General features: G+C 37.8%; 1 protein-coding gene across 1 annotated transcript in view; it reads left to right on the forward strand.

Annotated features, from left to right (window-relative positions):
• Positions 1 to 17,922, forward strand: part of LOC136873786 (uncharacterized) — a 788,774-nt gene that overhangs the window by 648,228 nt on the left and 122,624 nt on the right. Inside the window, exons 19-20 of the mRNA XM_068227569.1 lie at positions 1,160 to 1,287; positions 10,614 to 10,803. Coding sequence (XP_068083670.1) covers positions 1,160 to 1,287; positions 10,614 to 10,803 — 318 coding nt within the window. The remainder of the gene's footprint in view (positions 1 to 1,159; positions 1,288 to 10,613; positions 10,804 to 17,922) is intronic.

A 17,922-nucleotide genomic window follows, 5' to 3' on the forward strand; every position in this document is an offset into this window, starting at 1 on the left:
TCTTTTCGTGTGATGTTCTTTGCTCTATTTGTACATTGGGAGTGCGATTTATTTATTATATTTTTCTTTATTTCTCAGCTTGTAATATTTTCGTAATTCTCCACGAGCGCTCTGTGTAGGCATCAGTTAGTGCTGCTTTCTGTCATACGATACGAGAACCAGTTGTTCATGGTATATATCTCGTTTGAAAGACGTTGTCTCGACCTCTTATCTGAAATATGTATCGACTTGGTTTGTTTCGTCATAAATGTTATTCCCCTCATTCGGTTTCGTCCTGTTGCTTTCGGTCTCGCTGCAGCTTCATCAGTCCGTGTGACGCACGGCGCTCAGCTGTGGTATGACTGACAGTAATGTGCTTGAAATATTGTATAATTCAGATGAAAGTTTAGTCGGAAGTAGTAGTGACAGTATTAGCAGCACTGATAATGAAATAGATGATGTGGCAGTGGTAAATGATGAGAGTGACGATGAGGAGGAAACAGTACTTGAAAATTTCGTGTAAGAGACTATAGATAATTATACAGGTCAAACAGAAGTTTTCAACGGTGAACACTGATTGCTAAATTCTCTAATAATACTCACTCAGGTCACAGAGACAAATATTGAGCAATTACCTTATCGGGTTCAGCTGGTGAAAGGTTTGTTTACAAAATACGCTCGCTCGGGAGGGGAACGAAATATTTAAGGCCGGCGCGCATCAGATAATACAATTCCAAGGTTGCAGGAAAGATATTTTATCAGGAAATTTCTCCCAAGAGTTGGAAATCCAAACCTCAGAGACATTGTATCCTGTGTTCAAAACACGGCGAAAAGAAGACGTCAGTGTACTGCTGCCAGGAGTGTGACTTGAGTCCCTGTCTCAAAGAGTGCTTCGAACTCTATCACACGGAACTAAATTACTAAGGAAATGTGAAACAATTATGTAATTATCTGCATGTACATAGTTCTGTCATAAGGAATTCCAAATTTCGTGAAAATCGGGCTTCTCTTATACTTGCAGTAACGCTTTAAGTGAATCGATGTATTTCAGTCGCGCGTACTTGAAATCTCATCCGGCCGCGGGGTAGGAAGCTATTTAAATGGCTTCGACGCTGAGGGGTTAATAATGATCATGTCTTATTACCGAACTGTGATGAACACTTTTGTTTATTTGTTCCAGAATGTTCATACTTCTTGTCCGCTCCGGAGGTGTTGAGACATGGTAGTGGAATCACTGTAACTGTGGACATTAACGGCAATAATGTGGCAGGGAGAGGATCACCTCACTACTACCAAATACAGTACAAGGTAAGATGGTACCAACTTTCCACAACTCATTTTTTAAAACATGCAGTAAAGGAAGTCATGACTGACATTTTGGCCATTTCCATCCAAACTGATTTTTGTGCTTAAGAAATGTTCAGTTTTTCTTTTCAGAAAAAGAATGAGTAAAATATCTCATCTACACAGCTGTGGATGTCTTGGACGTGACAGAGTCTGCCCACGACATAAGAAATGAATCTCGATTTACAGTTTAATCTGAAAGATTCTGAGTTCTTAATTTTTTTAAAAATATGGTTGAATATTATACATAAAATCAACTATAATCAACCTTCTGCATCCTCCTCCTGTGTTAGGCACTGTCATTGTGCCTCAGTGATCCTCTGTCGCGACATTGAATGCGATGTTGACGGAATGTCTTTGAGGGATTGACCCACTAGTGCATCACTACTGATTTCACTGCCGCATAACTTTTGATTGGGTGGAGATATCTTCATGAATCTTTCACAGTGTGTTTGTCATGAAGAGCTCTGTTTAAAGTGTATATTTTTCTGTTGATGAATTCACTCGCTACCATGCTCCAAAGTATAATAAATGCATGTAATTGAGTGCTCAAATCAGGAGAGGGTGCATCATCACACTAAATTTATCATTGTGACATTTATCTGAGTCCTTCAGTTACCTAACCACATAAAGCCCTTTTCTTGGGAAAGAACAACACGGATTCAGGAAAGATCAAAGTACTCTGGATCTCAATTTTGCCATGAGAATGCTAGCAGAAAAGTATTGGGAACATGGAAAGAATCCTGTGATTACATTTTTGAACATTAAAAGGCCTTGGAACGAGATCTGGGAATGTCTGGAAGACCTCAAGGTACCAAAGTACCTGACTGACAAAGTAAAGATACTATACCAGAATTGCTACAACTGTGTTCACATAGTCAGATAGGCAGTAAACAATCAAAATAGTTTGAGACAAAGAGAGGTGTCAACAAGCAAGTACCCTATCACCACATTTGTTCATAATAGTAGTGGACAAGATCATAAAGTCTATCAAGAAAATGGATGGCAGACCAAATGCCCTGGTATTTGCTGATGATGTTCTGATGATTTGGGGAAAACAGAAACTGAGGAACATACGTTCAATAACTTTGAGCTGAAGGTGAGTCAAACAAAGAGCATAGAAATGACCATCAATAGGGAAGGAACAAACTCAAACCTCATTTTAGGAAGGAATCAAATTATCCGTTTGTCACTTCAGGTACCACACAAGAACAATTTGGAAAGACAATGCTGTCAAGCAGGAAATACTCAGCAGTACACAGCAAGCATTAAACTTTTACAATCAAGTCAGAAACCTACTCTGGAACTCCATAATTCTTCTGAAAGCCAAAACAACCATGTACCACACCTACTTCATACCCATTCTCACCTACGGTTTAGAGGTATGTACTCTACTACACAGTGACTCTAGCAGAATTCAGGCAACAAAAAAGAGATTCATTAGAACTGTGAATCAAACTATTTAAAAGGACAAAATTAGGTATGAAGTAAATAGTAAGGCAGCTGGTACCAAGGTCCCTATCACCAGTGTAATAAAGAAGCACAGACTTCATTGGTATGGGCACATTATGAGAATGAACAACAAAAGATCTGCCAAAAATACTGTGAACTTACTCTCTTAGGAAAAAGACCAAGGAGAAGGGGAAGGCATAGGATATGCTGGATAGAGAGAGTAAAATCAGGTGTGGAGGAAGAGGTCTCAGATGGGAAGATATCCTGGTACAGAAGGTGTATGAAGACAGGAGGAGATGGCGGGCACTTAAAAACCACACCCTGGAAACTGGAGTTGAAATTATGATAAACGGGACATTGAACCAATAGTTATAGTTTGCCAGAAAGAACCTGTGATAAGCAGGCATGCAGGCCTGTCGAGTGAGAATTTGTCACCTCAAAATGTAATTACTTTCCCTCTACCACAATTTTAAAAGCCATTTAAAAGAGGTGGGCATACATTTAGAGAGCAAGTCTACGTCTTCAGTTGCTGATTTCTCACGTTTATCATTTCCAGGATTTTGTCATCTACAGAATGCTCCTTGCATCAAACTTTCTTTCACATTCCTATGATACCTTCAGGAAATCTTCCAGTATGTGTAAAAATAAAAACATAATATGCATTCTTAACCAAGTGAATCTCCTTTTAAAATTATGCTGAGCTACTTTTCTTCAAGACATCAAAATTTGTATCTTGTACATTTCTTGCCTAACAATAAAATGCAGGGTAACCATTAATTATATAAGTATTAATTCAACTTCAAAATTCAAACATTGTGACACAAAGAGCATTTTTCAAGGCAATGACAACATCTATGGATGTTCATACTTCTTGTCCGCTCCAGAGGTGGTGAGAGATGGTAGTGGAATCACTGTAACTGTGGATGTTAACGGCAATAATGTAGCAGGGAGAGGATCATCTCACTACTACCAAATACAGAACAATATTAGGTATTAGATGAACAGTTGGAGACTTTCTACTCATCACCAAGCCAACTGTCTTCGTTTTGCTGATTTTGAGACCTAAGGTTGTAAAAGCTTCATGCCAGAGATCTATTCTAGTTTGTACTTCTGTTCCTGTCTCACCCCATACCATTACATCATCAGTAAAAACCAGACTTTTGTATGATGATTTCTCATAAGACGATGTATTAGAGTATAAAATTTGGCGGTGATAGCTAGAAAACTGTAGATGTTCAACATGTCAGTTATGATTTGCCTTAAATGTATATGATCAGTGACAGCTAATAAATAAATTAATTCATTAATAAATACATACAAAATCCAAATACCACTCAGTGATCACTATATCTCCAGATCAAAAAGACCTGGAAAGCTGAAATTAGGAACATAGCTTTGTCTTTTGCCCTAGAGATGCATTAAGAAAGGATTTTACAAAATTCAGCTTCTGTCTTAGATTTTGGCCATTTGCCACTACAGCATTAATTAATATAGGTGAAAATGAAATTTGTCATGGAAAGATGGGACAAAGCTCATTTTAACACATTCAGTACCTCCACCTCAGTGGGACGTTTGAATGCCTGGACAAGCCATTTTCATGCCCTGCCCTTTTAACATGCAGCACTTAATAAAACTTACCATTACTCCTGAACTATAAATGTTAGAAACATAATAATTTGTGCTTACCACTAGTAGATATTAAGGTTGTGATATCTGAAGTGAAGAAATGAAAGAATATGAAGGAACCATGTTTGGGACATTGTTTTAGAAAATATTGGAGTTTGAAAAACAGGGTCTTCATCCAACACATTTTTATATCAGGCTTTTAGGCTATTCCTGTGGTGAACATCAACCCTAAAAAAATTTTCAACTCAGAGACATCAATTGGTTTCTAGGATTGCATGATCGAATTCTTTGTGAAACGCCGGGGCGCCACACTTATAACTTGGCTCGTGTATAGATTCTTCTGTTCACACACATACTGATAAAATTTGTAATTCATGAAAATACTCACATAACTCATCATTTCCTGCTCATTTTCTATTTGAACATTTAAACCTGAATTTCCTGTATATGGTGGAACATGTTGCCTTTTACAGGTAACACCAACAAATAATAAAAATATGATAATAATGAAACTTACTAATTAGTGTGAAATTAATGAAGATGATGCTTGTTGTTTTAAGGGGCCTAACATCGAAGGTCATCGGCCCAGTGTGAAATTAAACCCATACTCGACGTTACGTAAAACTTAAATTACAGGTAGACCAAAACGACAACTACACAAAAGATGTGGAAGTGGCGTGGAAACCCTATGAGGCCCATGTGAATGTATTCGTTGTGGTGAAAAAGAGGTACACGATAATCACCCTCAACTCTTAGTTTACTAAGTTAACAAATTGAAGATAAGACACAAAAAGTCAAATTAATGAACCAATAAACAAGTAACATAGTAGATGCAAGTTATGGAAATAGATAGTGCCAGAAAACTCGAGATACATATTAGTTATCTTTAAATTAAATAAAAAAATATAACAATAATGGAATAATCAAACTCTTAGAACAGTAGGAGGTTTAAAATTTTTACACAGAATCTGATACATAGTTACGGGAGTTAACCCCTAGGGAACTCTAAATTTATGTGTTAATTACAGTATTCATAAACCAAAAGCAAAAGGGAAATTGCCTCCAGAAACAAAACAAAAATGATTAGCTGTAAAGCTGCGTCATTTCGACAAACATATTGGCGAATGTGTATGTCTAGGGTAAACTCCAACACACAAATTAAATTTTACATTACAATTAAAAATTATATTAAAATAGGTTAAAAGCCGAAACACAAAGAATAGTGCTTATCTCGAGGCTGACATCCCCAGACGGGATGAACGCCGAGCGCGTCCACTCGCTAGGTTGGTCAGAAGTTAAAGACATGGAAGAGAGCTTCGCTCCGACAGAGGAGCGAGAGGCCAGAAATGGTGAAACTCACGGATAACCAATCAGGTAATCAAATTACCCCTGACATTCACACTCACCAATTAAAAATTATTTTATTTTAACCAATTAGAACTCACTTCATTCCCACAGCAGAAGTTCGAGATCTTTCCATTGCAACATACACTAATTTCCTTACCAAAAAAAAAAAAAAAGAACACATGGCAGTGCACGCTTCCTCAAAAGTTAGGTACCAGAGTTTTAAAACACACAGCTACCCAATTATTTAAATACAAAATTTCTTCAAACATAATTCTTGCAATGTTTAAAATGTTCATTAGCCCTAAAACATAATTCTTCCAAACAGACATCAGTTACAACAAAATTTCACATAAAAAGATTTTCAATATAAATTGTTCATTAATGTTCATAATTACTTTACTACAATAAAACAGTGAGTCAATTCAATGATTTCCCCTCTTGCTGTCCCAGCCGGTCACAGAACAGTTGGACAATAACTAGGATGATATGTATCAGGCACTTCACTTTCCTCTCTAGGCCTATCAGATTCAGGAATCAGAATTCCTTCATCACTTTCACTATCTGAGTCTATTTCAGGAATAAGTTCATCACCAGAATCATCATTGTGAACAATATATAACAATTCCTCTTCTGAAAGAAACTTTGTTTTATAAGCCATGGGTACGAATTATACTACACATGGTGAGAATGGCATGCACTGCATTGGAATTTCAAGTATATACTTGACGCACCAGAAAGTGCTGAGATTTTCGCACTAAAACAGACAAGATAAACAAGAGCTCACATAACACGAGGGTGATCTCATTCAGAAAAGGTCAACCAACTTGCTGTTACAACCAGTAACGCTGACTAAGATGTAAGAATGCATAGATCATCATCAGCATCATCATCATCATCATCATCATCATCATCATCATCATCATCATGTCCGGCTCCATGGCTAAATGGTTAGCATGCTGGCCTTTGGTCACAGCGGTCCCGGGTTCGATTCCTGGCAGGGTCGGGAATTTTAACCTTAATTGGTTAATTTCGCTGGCACGGGGGTTGGGTGTATGTGTTGTCTTCATCATCATTTCATCCTCATCACAACATGCAGGTCACCTACGGGTGTTAATTCAAAAGACCTGCACCTGGTGAGCCGAACTTGTCCTCAGACACTCCCAGCACGAAAAGCCATACGCCATTTCATTTCATCATCATCATCATTTCTCAACTCCAGTTTCCCGGGTGTGGTGTACAAGCGCTCGCCATCTCTTTCTGTCTTCATACAACTTCTGTTCCAGTACATCCTCCCATTTGTGCCCTCTCTCCTCCACATCTGATCTTACAGTCTCTATCCAGCATTTTCTTGGTCTTCCCTGTGGTCTTCTTCCTGTAAGATTAAGGTCAAAATATTTTCTGTTCATTCTCATTATGTGCCCATACCACTGAAGTCTGCACTTCTTTATAACAGCAGTAATAGGAACCTCGATACTAGCTACTTTCCTATTCACTTCATTTCTGATCTTGTCCTTTCTGGTAGTTTGGTTCATGGTTCTAATGAATCTCATTTCAGTTGGTTGGGTTCTACTGAGGTCTTTGTTTAGTAGGGTACATGTCTCTAAACCGTACGTGAGGATTGGTATGAAGTAAGTGTGGTACATGATTGTTTTTGCTTTTTTTGGTATTTTGCAGTCCCAGAGAAGATTTCTCACTTGACTGTAGAAGTTTGATGCTTTCTGTGTCCTGCTGAGTATTTCCTGCCTAACAGTGTTGTCTTTCGAGATTGTGCTTCTGAGGTACTTGAAGTGGGAAGCTGATTCAATTTTTCCTCCTTCCAGAAATATATTTGAGCTTGTTCCTTTCCTGTTGATGGTCATTTCCACTGTCTTTGTTTTGCTCATCTTCAGTCCAAAATTTTTGAATGTATTGTTCCATTCGTAAAGTTTCTTCAGAACTTCAGCGTCTGTCTCTCCCCATTAAAGCACATCATCAGCAAATACCAGGGCGTTTGGTTCACTGTCCATTTTCTTGATAGATTTTATGATCTTGTCCATTACTATTACGAACAGGAGTGGTGACAGGGCACTTCCTTGTTGGACACCTCTCTTTGTTTCAAACCATTTTGATAGTCCATTGCCTATCTGGACACAGCTATAGCACTTCTGGTATAGCATCTTGACTTTCTCAATTAAGTACTTTAGCACCTTTAGGTCTTCCAGACATTCCCATATCTTGTTTCGAGGAACACTATCATATGCTTTTTCAATGTCCACAAATGCAATCACAAGATTTCTTCCATATTCCCAGTACTTTTCTGTCAGTATTTTTACTGCAAAGATAAGATCCACAGTACTTCAACCTTTCCTGAATCCCTGTTGTTCTTCCTCAAGCAAAGGTTCCATTATCTTCCTAAGTCTCATTTCTATGATTTTTTCCAGCAGCTTCAGTGTGTGCGACAACAGCGTGATGACTCCATAATTTCCACATTTCCGTCGGTTGCCCTTTTTGAACAGTGAGATGATGACTCCTTTACTCCAATCTTCTGGGATTTCGTTTCTTTGCCAAACCACTGATAACACTCTATATAGCCAGTTCAAGCCTGGTATTCCAGCTGGCTTTATCATGTCTGAGCTGAGGTCATCAAAGCCTGGGGACTTCCCATTTCACATGCTCTTTAGTGCTGTTTCTACCTCAAGCCATGTTAATGGGTATTTGTTGTTTTTGGCTTCATCTACACTACAATCATTGGTGGTGGTGTTGCCCACATCTCCATTTAACAGCATGTTGAAGTACTTCTTCATTTCATCCCTGATCCCTTCATCTGTTCATATTAAGCTACCATCATCTGTTTCCAGTGCAAGGATGTTTATATATTCATAGATGCCGAATGTAAACAGCGTTGCTATGCACGCAACCTGAAACGTCTTATGCCGTCCACAGCCCCAGCATAGGAGAAAGATTAAATATCTTCTGCCGTCTATGGTCCTCAATGAGTTAAGTATTACAACATGAGGAACAAATCTCAGTATGACCCTTTGGGACACCGAAAACCTGTTTTAAAGCCTTAAACCCAACTGTTTGAGAAATGGCACCACTCTGCCACAAACCATTTTTTAGATACTGACACCACACTGCTACCGCTCTAGGTCAAACTGCTGAAGAGCACATGTTGACTGGCTCATGAACGAGGCAATCAGAAGCATTATAGCTTCCTCTTGGGCAGATTGCATAAGAAATGCAGAAAGACTGCAGGAAGAAAACATTATTCCGTGAGAGAATTTTACGGTGCTCAGTGCCAGTTGTCTCATTTACAGCAATACGATCAGACGTGTTACTGCATACTGCTGTCTCATTTACAAGTGTGCAATCAGACATACTTCTGTGTTCTATCAGACAGCTTTATACTATTCATTGAACTAAATGCAGCTCCGGGCAGCCTACACAGTGGCCTCCAATATATGCAATAACCATATTTCTTGGTAGGTGTGCTGGTTACCAATTGATGAGCCCAAATTGGTACACTGGGGTGAAACTCTGGCAACCAAGAATGAGTTAGCTGGAAAATGTATAATTTCCAATAATGGACCATTTATATTGGAATTATAACTTTTATTCATCATACACATCTTCTTTTCTTTTATATCTAACTTCTATATTTTTATTCTTAGTACTTTCCACCTTTCCAGACTCATTTTGGTCACAACGCTACTTTTATTTATTTTTTACAATTTGCTTTACGTCACACCAACACAGATAGTTCTTATTGCGACAATGAGGTAGGAAAATTACAACATACAAATTTCATTTTGTTTCTGTATTGACACTATATAAACCATATATAAAATTTCAATTCTATTAAAAGAATTTATTGAAAGGTCCACCTAGTCAGTACTTGTCAAAAAAAGTTAAAATATCAGTACAGCCCGTTATTAGGTTATCTTCAGCTGTTACACTAAAAAAATTAATATACCTGAACACTTGTTAAAAAGTGAACTATCAAAATAAAATAAAAGATAAAATCACACAGTACAGAAAAACATGTTGAAAAACTGCACTTTAACAGGCATTTAAAAGTTCATTTGATAAGCTTGGCTTGTTGATGTTAAAATGAAGAATGTTCAAGTAATAAGATTTTGTCAAAATGGATGGCCCGTATAAGGGTTTCACACTATGCAGTGTGGATTTGTAATAGTGTGCCAGTAGTACTGTCGCTGGAACTATTAATCCTGAAGACTTCGACGAATGTATTATGACAAAGTATGAAAATATATAACCAATATGGAATTTAAACACATGTTGAAAATGTAGGTAGCTCATGAATAAACTCTTTAGTGTTAGCCAAAATAAAAAATAAAAAGAGAACAGAAGATGAGGATCTCTCAAGGAAAACGAATGCAATGAAAAGTGAAAAATAAAGTGAGAAACACTTACGTCCTTTCTTCCAGCCATCAAGTTAGTGCTATCAAGTGAGGCAATCATCTGAGCTGAACCGTCATGGTTAAAATAATTATCTGAGCTGGTATGTATAGTTGTTTGCCCTGAGCTATGGCTAGTAAGGGGAAGTGTGTATGAAGATAGGAAAAGGCTAGGAGTGGAAGGAAGTGACCATAGCCTTAATTAATTTTGAGGAAATATTCCTTGCTGAATTCTACATCACTTAACCAAGCATACCTCAAATATTAGCCTACCTAAGAGAAATCCAGCAGGGCAAAATTTCTGGCATCTCTGCTAAGGCTTACAAAAGATAAAATTACAACAGTAAATTTTCACATGGTCACAGGTGCACTATTTCATATCCTCAAATATTTTATACATTCTGTACAGTGTCCATGGACCCTTCCCCAGTCATTTCTTTAACAATGCCCTGAATTTTATCATTCTAGCTTCCTGAGTCGATGTGGATATCAGTGAAATCTGGCTTGATGGACATTGAGAAGCCAATGGTGGTGACTGTGAATATCAGCAACCTGCAAGCACACGAGTTCCAAGTTCGAGCTGTCATTATAAACCAGGATGGGACGACCTACCAAGGTGACACTATCCCAGTGACTGAGGTGCGAAGTGAGTGCTTAGGTAAGTCCATGGAAGAAATTTGGATAGAGATAGTGATGGAACGTCTTCATCCCTCATAGGTGAAAGAACTAGAGATGGAAGTATCTTGAAAAGAAACAAAAGGGCCATTAAAGATGTTACAGGGAAAGATTCTCTAGCAGGGGCATGCATCGCATGAGTATGCTTGTCAATATGCCTCTTTAAAAATTATGGAACTTTGAAAATAACTCCTTAGGAGCTTACCTGCAGTCTAGTTTGTGTCCTTCCAAGTACTCCCAACACCGTTTCTGCTAATGGAATCATTGCTACTAGGCAATTTGGAGGATCATGTGCAGTTCCACCTGCAATTTTAGTTTAATCTCATAAATTGACTGAAAACATTCTTTCAGGTTAAATTTCAGTTTGGGAAATAGGGAGGGTGGATGGAGAAGCACAATCATCTTGTGTTCGTAAAAAGGTCATAAATCAACAGTGATACGTAAGCTGTCATGTTGGTCATTGGGAGTTCGGTATTGGTTGAATAATCGTCCCTCACATTAGTTGCTGGATATTCCACTGCAGTGCATGCATATCGCTACGGGATGCTGGAGAATGTTGATCATTCTTAGATGCTTCACTCTCTGTTGTTGGTAGTTCTTAGATGTTCCACTTGCAGCACTCACATTAGTTTCTTACTTGCAACACTTGGTTGAAAACTCCACAATCACAGAACCATGGTTATGGGTCAGCTTTTCTTTATTTGTCTTTGCACAATCTGGCTAGTGACAGAAAAAGAAACATTGGTCTAACATGTCTGGGGTGCTTAGTAGAGCGCCTCTCTGTTTCATGCAGGTATTAGCCTACATTGTTTAGGGTATTTCCCTAAGCAGTAGTTGGTAATGAAATCTAGCTCTGTTCCTTTCTGGGAGTGGCATCACATTACATGAAACTGCATCCAATGGCAGTTCTTACAAATTATACAAAATTATGTTGAATATTCTCCTACTCAGTACTCAATATTACATTCAGTTAAGAGGAAGTTTTAGATAGATATGTTTTGACCTGGCATAGGGTCATCCTCAGTAAAATATATATTGTTGGGCGGACAGAGAAAAGATGAGAGCATAATTTAAAACACTAAAATTTTGAAATTTTATTTCTTTCCTTTTTTCTTCTGACTTTAAACTTGATAAATAATCTGAATAGACAATAATAAATAACAGTTAAATGGAAAATGATGAGTTCGTCGGCTCCGACCACAGGAAAGGCTTAAGTTAAACAATAATTTACAAAAAGAGATTGCAGCTCCAAAGTTATACTATTTCAAAGAGCACCTTTGCTCCATTCAATTTACACTCTAGGAGACTGAGCTCCAAAATTTACTATAGCCAGGCCTCTCAAAGGCACAAGTTTCTAATCCATATTTTACATTAGATCACTTTGAGAACAGAATTTGCTGATTTTTCCCGCTCAACAGTCTGATTCGCAATTGACTATGAATGGTTTGAAATGAAATAGGGGCAGTAAGTGCTCATACTAAAGGGCGTACATGAACAGAAAGAAAAGTTTTCAGAAAATCGGCCATGAACAAAATGCTAGGAGGCGAAGCACTTGCACTCCTTTTAACGTAAACTTTGAAAGTCAGCTAAAATCCTATATGTGCTTATGGCTCGAAAATTACAGAGGCCGGGCTGAGTGGCTCAGATGGTTGAGGCGCTGGCTTTCTGACCCCAACTTGGTAGGTTAGATCCAAAACGTAATAAAATTAATAAACATAATTAATCGAAATGTCCGTAGTATGGGCGCCAGAGTTCACCAGAATGGATCGCTCGAATTTAGATAGAGCATGATAATTCTTTATATCCCAGGGCGTGTACATAATGCTGCGTACTGATACATCTGCTTCAAACCTTACCTAACATTCTGAAAATGACTAAATAGGTAGGAACTGCACCTAGGTTCATCAATAACTCCACTGATTCTAAAATATCTAACTATATTCTCAATAAAATCCGTGCATGAGCACCTCGTCAACACACCAAAATACACTTATAATACACAAACAAAAGATTGCTGGAAGACTCCATATTTACAACAACAACAAAGCAAACAGTGGGAAAACGAAAGCGAGAACTAAGCCACCATTTGTAGTTAGTCCGTAGAACAATGTACATATATGTAGATAAGAACCTTCACTGTCTCTGTATCAACATGACTTGCCGATTCTCATAATCGGCACTTATAATATCACACAGATACTGTACCTCATAATACTGTGTTCACTGACTTTAACACTTGTTGTAAAGATATATACATTTGAGCAACACACACTTGTCGATCCTGAATATAAATTATGGAAAGTCTGAGATAGCTTTCATAAACATATAATACCAGGCCGCCACAAGTGCTACAATACCCAATGCATACGCACTCCACAATTTGTCGGTCAGCCACTTTCCACGAACATAACAAGACTACGTTCCACGAATGTTTGAAGTCCAGTCTAGTATATTGTAGCATTGTCACTCCAGTACCGTATATCCAGTTTCACTCCCGTGTGTGTTAGCACTCCTTCATCCCCGTACAGTGTGCCTGCACTACTTATCCTCGTACAGTGTGTGTGGTTTCCCGCCGTATAATCAACCTTTATAGACATCAGCATTCCCCTTCCTCTCACATGATACGCCTACATTGATCCTAGCCAGCCTATCATGAGTGTATCCTCTAGTCAAGACCACACCATGGACTTCTTGGTCCCAAGAAAACAAACTCTGGGTGTTTCACATGACTCATCGGAGATTTCCGACTACAACATCAACAAGCTCATGTGATTCTGGGCTATACACATGATTCGTAGAACTTCCCGACGACAACAACAAGTACATCTCATCAAACACTGGGGTAGACACTACTCATCCAAATTACCAGAGTTATTAAAGCAATGTTTTCCCAGCCGTTGTACAAAACAAATTACTCGTACTACATATATTGAGACCTCCCAGCTTACAAATATTAATGACAAAATATACAACTGAAATACTAATGATAATAATAATAATAATAATAATAATAATAATAATAATAATAAATCAAATACTGAAAATAATATCTCTCACTTCTACATGTAGTGTGAGGGTATGATATGTGTACTATCACAAGCTACTGTCAAACAGGGTGATTTCGGACACAGGGGTGACTTCGGACAATATGGTAGTTTTTCCGGTTTTTGTTGCATAGCAACGAGTCGCCACTGCTTTGCACTTCTGCGCGCATTTTATTTTGAATATGAGGTTCTGTTTACCGCATTCTGCGCTTTTTATTATGAGTCAACTTCATATCTTGGAAATTTTACAATGTGCACTCTCATTGTTGAATGTTCGTGCATTATCATTAAGCTGATACTTTGTATGGTCGCGACCAGAAGGAATACATTATAACTACAGTTCTTAATGAGATAAACTGACTAAAGTGTTTATAAACAATTGCTGCAGAATTCTGGTGTGATTGAGTGAAAAGTAGTGTTTTACGCACATTTTATTGAAAACTGAAAGTAGTCTGGGTGATTTCAGACAATGCCTAGAAACTATCAGAGGCAGAAAGGAGCTACTTCAAGGTGTAATTATGAACCAAATGTATTACAAAAAGCCGTTCGTGATATTAAAAGTTGCAAGTTGTCTTATAGGAAAGCATGTGATTTTTATGGTATACCTAGGTCCACCCTACAAAATAAAGTGCAAAAAGTACATCCGAAAAAATTGGGAGGACAACCAGTGCTAAATTAGGAAGAAGAGGAAATGCTAAAACAGGGTGTTATCAGGGCTGCACACTAGGGATTTCCTTTCACTAAACTGGACATTAGGTATTTAGTGAAAGGTTACCTTTGGCCGGAAAAAGAAGAGATTTTCAAACAATCTACCAGGAGAAGAATGGGTTCAGTTATTTCTCAAGAGGCATTCAGAAGATCTCTCTGTTCACCTTAGTGAAAATATAAAAAGAGCTTGTGCAGAGGTGAACAAAGCAGCTGTTGAAACGTATTTTGCCAACATAAGGCCAACACTGGAAAATCTTCCCCCCAGCAATATCGTAAACTTCGATGAAACCAACATGTCAGATGACCTGGGCAAGCAACAGATAATTGTAAAACGAGGGAGTAAGCATGCTGAAAAAGTGATGGATTCATAGAAATCTAGTGTTTCTTTAATGATGGCAGCAAGTAGAGATGGGAAACTGCTCCCTCTATACGTTCTTTATAAATCGGAGCATTTGTGGGACACGTGGCAAGAGGGTGGTCCACAAGGTACCCGCTTCATTAGAAATAAGAGTGGGTGTTTCGGTCTACCAATATTCGAAGACTGGTTTTTCACAATTGCGTTACCCTATTTAATGGAAGAAGTACACTCGTAGGAACATTTCTAAGGACACTTTTCCATCTCTTCTGAACCAAACATTACGTAAGATATCAGGAAATTCTGCTGATAACATAAAGAGCGGGTTTCGAGCCACAGGCCTAATTCCATTTGATCCAGCTCACGTCTTAAACAAACTGCTAGATAATGAAGAGGTTCGGCAATGCAGCGCAGAGACATGGACTTCCAGTTTCGAGGAAATGCTCAAGGAAGCAATCAAACCTGCTACTTCCCGCCGCCGCAAATTAAATATTCTTCCTGAGAAGTCGATTTTGGGCCATGACTTCCGCTGAGTTGAAAGCAGAGCAGAAACAAGTGATAGTGCTCGAAACAGCAGTGAAGGTGAATCCGAAGAAATGCACAATAAAGGCAATGACCAAGGTAATGATGTTCTGGTGTTGCAAGAAGAGGTTTTTCTAGTTGCAGATTATAAATACAAATTGAAGAACAAAGAGCATATGAGGCAGTATGTTGGCGTGGCCACAAATATTCGTTCAAAGGATGTAGATGTCAAATTCTTGCGCCCACATAAAAACAGCAAAAAAGTGTTTGTGTTCCCTAACATCCCTGATGAGGATATAATAGCTAAAGAACAAATTTCAAAAATACTTCCAGCCCCAGTTGAGAAGAGAGGAATGTTTATTTTCAGAGAAGTGTGTTTTAGACTTATAGACCATAGCAGCTACATGTTCATTATATCGACCCTTTTAGCATTACAATTTGCATTGTTTGTAAGAAAAAATATTTAGATTTTTCAGCAGGATTTCTGTGTAGTTCATAGCTATTAATATTTCAATTTACCCTGGAACATTTTACATTTGCCTTGTTAGAAAATAAAGATTGATCAGTTACACATTAAATTAATAATCTCAATGATTTTAACCAGCTAATCAAATTTTGGACACCCTTAGCACACTTTTAATAACACTGCACGGAAGCAGAAACAACGTGGAATTTAAAAAAAGGACTATTTATGTCTGAAATCACCTAATAAGCTTTGAAACTTCGGACAACTGTTTAAAAGGCATGTGTGTCTGAAATCACCCCGATGTACGGGGTGAATCCGGACACTTCTTTTTGTTTTCTCACGAACACATATGTTGGCGTATATTGGATATATACCCCATTATTTGGATGATAAACAATACAATTTAGGATTCCCTTCATGAGTTAAGATGGAAATAACCTCAAAACCATCCTAAATCACCCCGTTTGACAGTACTCTAATTCTCTGAGATCTATTTTCTAGAAATATAGCAACCCATTCAGTCACCGTTTTGTCTAGTCCAGTTGCACTCATTTTTACCAGTAGTCTCTCATGATCCACCCTATCAAATGCCTTAGACAGGTCAATTGCGATGCAGTCCACTTGACCTCCTGAATCCAAGATATCTGCTACATCTTGCTGAATCTACAAGCTGAGCTTCAGTGGAATAATCTTTCTTAAACATGAACTGCCTTTTATCGAACCAGTTATTAATTTCACAAATATGTCTAAAATAATCAGAAAGAATGCTTTCCCAAAACTTACATACAGTGCATGTCAAACTGACTGACCTATAATTTTCAGCTTTATGTCTATCACCCTTTCCTTTATACACAGGGGCTACTATAGCAACTCTCCGTTCATTTGGTATAGCTCCTTCATGCAAGCAATAATCACATAAGTACTTCAGATATGGTACTATATCCCAACCCATTGTCTTTAATATATCCCCAGAAAGCTTATCAATTCCAGCTGCTTTTCTAGTTTTCAACTTTTGTATCTTATTGTAAATGTCATTGTTAGCATAGGTAAATTTTAATACTTTTTTAGTATTAGTCACCTTCTCTATCCGGACATTATCCCTGTAACCAACAATCTTTACATACTGCTGACTAAATACTTCTGCCTTTTGAGGATCCTCACATACACACTCCCCTTGTTCATTAATGATTACTGGAATGTCCTTCTTGGAACCTGATGCATGTACCCTTCTATTTTTCTCTGAAATTTGTATGACTGCCAATATGCTTGCCATCATGTTATCCTTAGCTGACTTCTTTGCTAGAATCAATTTCCTAGTAAGTTCCTTCAATTTCTCCTTATTTCCACAGCCATTTCTAACTCTGTTTCTTTCTAATCTGCACCTCCTTCTTAGTCTCTTTACTTCTCTGTTATAATAGGGTGGGTCTTTACCATTCATTACCACCTATAAAGGTACAAACCTCTTTTTCACATTCCTCAACAATTGCTTTAAACTTATCCTAGAGTCTGTTTACATTTTCATTTACCGTTTTCCACTGATCATAGTTACTTTTTAAAAACTCCCTCATTCCTGTTTTATCAGCCATATGGTACTGCCTAATAGTCCTACTTTTAAATCCTTTCTTTCTCTGACATTTATTTTTAAATATGACAAAAACAGCTTCGTGATCACTAATACAATCTATTACTTCAGTTTCTCTTGTTACGGGGTTACCCGTGGATCAACAGAGGTGAAAGAAGGTGCTGGGGTGAATGGGTCTAACTACTAAATTAAAGTTAATTTAAAACTTTAACAAAGGTTATATTTTTTGAATTTTAACAATCAACAACAAAATTTTAATAAATTTTTACTTAGTGAGATAACAATGATGTATCAGGTACTATGACAAGATTTAGACCAAGCAAGAAAACCCAAACTTTAGTGACTGATTAGTAACCAGGGCTTCCAGCCCCTCGCTTTACCTTACCTGAGCTCTCAGCTCAACTTTATAAAAGATTACAATTTTA

This window comes from Anabrus simplex, chromosome 5 (assembly GCF_040414725.1).
Source record: "Anabrus simplex isolate iqAnaSimp1 chromosome 5, ASM4041472v1, whole genome shotgun sequence".
Taxonomy (NCBI): domain Eukaryota; kingdom Metazoa; phylum Arthropoda; class Insecta; order Orthoptera; family Tettigoniidae; genus Anabrus; species Anabrus simplex.